Source organism: Penaeus monodon, chromosome 25 (genome assembly GCF_015228065.2).
Source record: "Penaeus monodon isolate SGIC_2016 chromosome 25, NSTDA_Pmon_1, whole genome shotgun sequence".
Taxonomy (NCBI): domain Eukaryota; kingdom Metazoa; phylum Arthropoda; class Malacostraca; order Decapoda; family Penaeidae; genus Penaeus; species Penaeus monodon.
In genome coordinates, this window is record NC_051410.1 from 12,853,931 (window position 1) to 12,855,154 (window position 1,224).

Here is a 1,224-nt window from a genome sequence, read left to right on the forward strand (position 1 = left end):
AGATTAGCATCATATTTGAGCAGGTAAACGTAAATACGAAGAGAAATTTGTTGAAGAAAAAAGAGCGTCACATCTCCCGTTTGAGGTCCGCAGAGAAGACGAAGTGAAGCTTGTCAAGCGTAAAGATACAGCTGTTTGGTTTCTCTGTTTTTATCGCACGTTATTAATGTTTGTTTGTTTTCTATTAACAGTAAGTGTGTTTATGTATACGAGAGGGCGTGAGAGCTGATAACATATCTGCACAAAAATGTAAGAATTAACCAACAAAGTCATGAAGCGTTGAGATGAGAAATACAAAAGACTAAAACAAAGAATCAACAAAGTATGACGATTTACAAAAGAAAATGTAAAGTTAACTCCAGAAAGATTTAAAATCACGTTCAGATTGACAAATCACGTTTGCAACATCACACTGCTCAAGGCAAAGTTAAATCTCTCCATGACAGATTTAAAGTCTCTGGCTTATTGCATGAGTTGTGGGCTAATTCTTGATCTGTTAAACGCAACGCTTTGCATGTTGTACTTAAGTTCAAGCGACAGATCCGATTGTCATATATCAGGGTCGATGGGTTGATACATTATACGAGCTGTAGGCAGCACGTTAGTACGTGAATCATTGAAAATTTGGAAATGAAAAATTGATATGAAATAAAAGCTGGGTTCTCTCTACGTATTTGCTGTGTATTATGTTCAGGGGGAGGAATAATCTATCAGATGCTTTGGCATACGGTAAAACGATGGTTTTTCTGCCTTTCATATTCAGAAAAAAAATCCAGTCAGATATATATATATAGATCATACTGAATAAACTCTAAATTACAAAGAGAATATAAGAAAATGCTGTAATCTCTACGAAAAGGGAAAGAGGCAGGTGGCCAGACGCAGCCTACTTACCTGACACCTGAAGAATGACAAGCGCAAGAATCCACGCCGCGGTCGTCCTTGTGAGAGCCATTTTCATGAGAATTTGCATCGTTAACTATGTTAAAAAAAATTGCTTGGGGTTGTTTTTTTAGGTTTGTTTATTTGTTTTCCTTCTACGGATGAACAAAAAAGCGCTAGGTGTGGTAAATATAACTAAAAGTTCCTGTTTCGATAACGTGTCCTTAGGTCTCTGATTGGGAGAGGGGCTACGGGGTTATCGTGTTTCCTTTTTGGAAGCTCATTGAATTGCTGTGCTTTTTGTTTTTTTGTTATTCACTATAGTGACTATTGGATTTTTTA

The 1,224-nt window shown here is 36.8% G+C and overlaps 1 protein-coding gene across 1 annotated transcript; it reads right to left on the reverse strand.

Annotated features, from left to right (window-relative positions):
- Nucleotides 1-892: 892 nt before the first annotated feature.
- On the reverse strand, nucleotides 893-1,218 carry LOC119589051 (the record flags this gene model as incomplete). The annotated part of the gene is given in 1 exon segment (XM_037937626.1): nucleotides 893-1,218. A coding segment is annotated over 1 exon segment (81 nt), but the record flags the coding sequence as incomplete, so codon positions are not given.
- Nucleotides 1,219-1,224: the final 6 nt, after the last annotated feature.